A 3915-nucleotide genomic window follows, 5' to 3' on the forward strand; every position below is an offset into this window, starting at 1 on the left:
TCCCCCCAGGGCTGTCCTCCCCCTCCCTCCAGGCCACCCCATCCCCTTGCCCATGCCCACCCCCTAGCTGTCCTCCCCCTCCGTGTGCTTGCTCACACCTCGCTGTCCCCCCAGGGCACCGACTCTGAGTCTGAGGACGCGCCCCCCCAGCACTCCTTCGTCAACCACTACATGAGCGACCCCACCTACTACAACTCGTGGAAGCGGCGGGCCCCCGGCGGGCGCGCCCCGCACAGGTACGAGGCGGTGGCGGGCGGCCAGGCGGGGCCGCACCTGCACACCGTGGTCACCACGCAGAGCGCCGTGTTCGCGCCCGCGGGCCCTGGCGCCCGGACTCCGCTCACCGGCTTCTCCTCCTTCGTGTGACGGCCCCAGCGGGGCCTCGGCGGACCTCCCAGCCTCCTTTTGTTAAGACAATCAACTCCAATAACTGAGCTCAAGCTTTTGTTTAAAGAGAATTCTGATAAGTGATGATTTTACCTACTTGTGGACACTAGATTTCAATTAGGAAGGTTTTTTTAACGGCTTTTTGTAACATCGCTGCAGGAAGCGGGTTTCTTTGTTTTCTTTTCTTTTTACGAGAAGGTGTATTTCAGTGGTGCAATGGCGGGAAGGCCTCAGACCCCCCCAACCCCCCGGCCCCGGGTTTCGCCATCCCAACGCCCAACTAGGGAGGCTGCGGGGGGAGGGAGAGCGGGGATGGAGGGAGCCTGCGTCCAGACCGCTCCTTCCTCTTCTCTACCTCCTGTGCCTCGGGAGAACCACTGTGCGCCGGGCTCTCCATCGGTGCCACCGCCCGGCTGGGCTCTGGCCGCCTCCCCGCCCGCAGAGCGAAGTCTGCCCTGGGCTCCGCGATTTTCCACCTGACTGCATCCACCTCTGAAATACTCTCCCTCCGCAGTTTCTAGGCAAGGAATCAGCTTCCAGGTTCCTGGCAAGGGGGCAAGAGATTGCGAGGTGGGGTCGTCTGACCCGGTGATGACCCCGTTGGTTGCACCGTGTCACCCCAATGGTGAAATATCCAGGCTGTTTTCTTCCTTTCTGTCCTTAAACCCGACGGTGCAGAGCAGGAAACCACCCCGGGGCTGGAAGCCCCACGCCGGCCCTCACTCAGCAAGCTAGCTCCTTCCCGAGAACACAGCACACGGCCAACCCCGCTAACCCAGACAGAACCGGATGGCGCCTGCAGAATTGCTTGTTGTGTAAGAGGTGTGCATTGTTAACCAGAGTATTTTTTAAATCTTTTTATCTTTTTTTAAAATATGCCACATGAAATGAATGAGTCTCTGCTGTCTCCAGGTGCCTTTTTATTAATTGTTTAGCTTTGTACATGAGAAAGACGAAAAGCGTCAGTGTCTCCAAATAAAGCAAAACAGCTCTGAGCAAACGAGGCCCCGCATTGCCTCCTCCTCACCAGGCCTCCTGCACAGGTGGGCGCCGGCCTTCCTCTGAGCGTGGCCCCCTGGTCTCCTTGCTCCGCCCGCTGCCCACTGCCTTGCCCACCAGTGCCGCTGCGTCCCCCACCCCGACCGAGCCCAGCTTCTAGCCTTAAGGGGTTTCCTGGAAATGTTTTGGTTTTTTTTTTTTCCCTTTGCTATTGTTTCATTTTAGTTTTTTAGCTACATGAAAATAGCATGAACTACGTTGAAAATTCGAGAGTCCAAACTGTAGCTGTGGTTCCAGCCATCACATTATTCTTGCAAGAGGGGTCTGATGTGGCTGAGGAGCAGGGCCGACCCGCCGGGCCAGAGCCTAGGTCCGGGTGTACGCGGCATGCCGCTGGTGCCAGCCAGACTGCGCCCAGAGCTCGGGGAGGGCCCGGTGTCCCCACCTCGCCAGAAGGAGTATGGCTGTGACACTGCCCAGCATCCTGCTGACAGCCCCAAGGCCCAGGGGAGCGAGGCAGGTGCTGTCCTCCCAGATGACCTGCGGTGCCCTGAGGGTGGGGGAGCCCGTCTCCAGGCCACACGGAGAGCGTGTGGTGTCTACTCGGCTGTCTTCCTTCTACACCTCCATGGGGCCCTCTGCTTTCAGAGAGGCTGCCTGTGGCCCCAGGAGACCGAGGAGAGTTTTGTGTTGGGTGAAAAGCCCCTTTTCAGTTTTTCCAAAACTAGAGGGAAGGTTCCTTTCTCTCTCTCTCTCAATCCCCTCCTTTTCCTTCCCTTCCTTCTCTCCTTCCTGCCGCCTTTTTCTGAGTGGAAGCAGAAATAGTCTAAACCAAAAATCCCAGATGCTCTGCCCAAAGCCACTTGTGCGTGAGAATCACCCACCAGAGTTCACGGGACAGGACGCCCCTCGGGTCCGGAGCCCCTGCTTGTTGCTCTCGGCCCGAGACGCAGGCGGAACTTCTTGGAAGACAGGCGCCAGCAGAGAACTCGGACAAACCCTGCCTTCCGTGCACTTCACTCTCTAAGCCATATGGACTTCGCTTTAAATAACGGGGGAAAGTGTTAGAACGTGTTGGAATGAGGACGATTTGGTTTGAGGTGTGTTCTTTGCGTTGGGGGTTCCTGCCGCGACACGACACCTTTTTCAAGGCTCATCCTCTTCCCGGTGCTTTCTCTCCCCTTCCTGAACTTGCCCTGCGTGGAACTGCTGAGCCCACCCTGGCTGCAGACCCGCTGTTAGCCGGGCCCTGGGGAGAGGCTGCACCCAGCGGAAGAGAGGGTGTTCGCGGTCCGGTGTCTGCCTCACCCCCAGAGTGGCGCGGGGACGAGCGTCACTTCCCGGCCTCCCACCCTTCCGGAGGAATAAAACTATCTCACACGAACAAGCAACATTTAACCAAGACAGGATGAGACGTCCGCTCCTTGCCGTCCTCTGGAGTGACGTCGTGCGGCGCTCCCCAGCCAGCCGCTGAGCGCCCCCAGGCTCGCCCGCAGGTGGGTCACTGGAGATGGAGCTGACAGGTGGGGTGAGGCAGCGGAGCGGCCACGAGGGGCCGGGCTGTGTGTCGGAGCCGCAGGGCTGGGCGTGCACGGGGCTGCCCCTCTCCGCCCGGCACCGGAGCACCGCCTGCCCAGACGGGTGAGCGGCGGGGGCGGCTGCAGGCAGGGCTCGCACCGAGCGGCGTGAAGCACATCAGCACGGCCTCGTGTACCCCCTCCTGGATGAATCGGCTCACTCCGAGCCCCTCCTCCCCCGCCTTCCCCTCCGCTGCTCTCACGGCCAAGCTTTTAAGGAGTACTCGGTGAAACGTCGTAGCAGAGGACGGGGTGGCCTAGGGCAGGGTGGGGACCCGCGCCCCCGCGAGTGAGGGACGAGGCCCACGGCCAGGGAAAAGGTCCACGCCGCCAGGAGGAAGGGTCGCGCGTGCTCTGTAAACTTCTTTTGTTGCTGGGCTCGTACTTGATCACGACCGGACTGAAGCATGGTGTTTGCGTAATGGATCGTAGCATGGTTTCTAGTTTTTACGAATTCTTGGCACACAGTGTAGTTATTCTCCCAATGAGCAATCCACCCACGTATCCCAGTCTGGCTGTCCCTAATGCAGCATCCCCGTAGCATGGACCAGGGGTCGGGAAGGCAGGACCACCGTGGCCGTCTGTGAACTGAGCTAGTCCGCGGAGGCACGCCTCGTCTCCCCTCCACGGCGCCTTCTGGGTTATCGAGAGTTTAGGTCAATCCTCAAGTTTTCCCAACAACGTTTTCTGGAATTGTGCAGAAAACCAGATCTCGTTAAAAAAAAGAAAAGAAAAGAAAAAAAACTTGTAGGAAGACAGAGAGGTGCTATGGGTACGATTTTTAATAAAAACATCATTTTGTTCCTTATTCACTTGTGGTTTTCTTCAAGTATCGATGAAATGACTCGTGAATTCTAGGGCTGTAAGATGAACCCCAGTGCAGCCCTCAACCGCGCGCGCAGCCGTCCCAGACCCCGCTCCCGGGGAGATGTAGGTGCGCACGCACAGCAGG

General features: G+C 58.8%; 1 protein-coding gene across 1 annotated transcript in view; it reads left to right on the top strand.

Annotated features, from left to right (window-relative positions):
• SDK1 (sidekick cell adhesion molecule 1) overlaps window positions 1–3508 on the top strand; it is an 860571-nt gene extending 857063 nt beyond the window's left edge. Inside the window, exon 46 of the mRNA XM_032394092.1 lies at window positions 115–3508. Coding sequence (XP_032249983.1) covers window positions 115–366 — 252 coding nt within the window. The 3' untranslated portion in view covers window positions 367–3508. The remainder of the gene's footprint in view (window positions 1–114) is intronic.
• The last annotated feature ends 407 nt before the right edge of the window (window positions 3509–3915 follow it).

Source organism: Phoca vitulina, unplaced genomic scaffold (genome assembly GCF_004348235.1).
Source record: "Phoca vitulina isolate PV1807 unplaced genomic scaffold, GSC_HSeal_1.0 scaffold79, whole genome shotgun sequence".
NCBI lineage: Eukaryota > Metazoa > Chordata > Mammalia > Carnivora > Phocidae > Phoca > Phoca vitulina.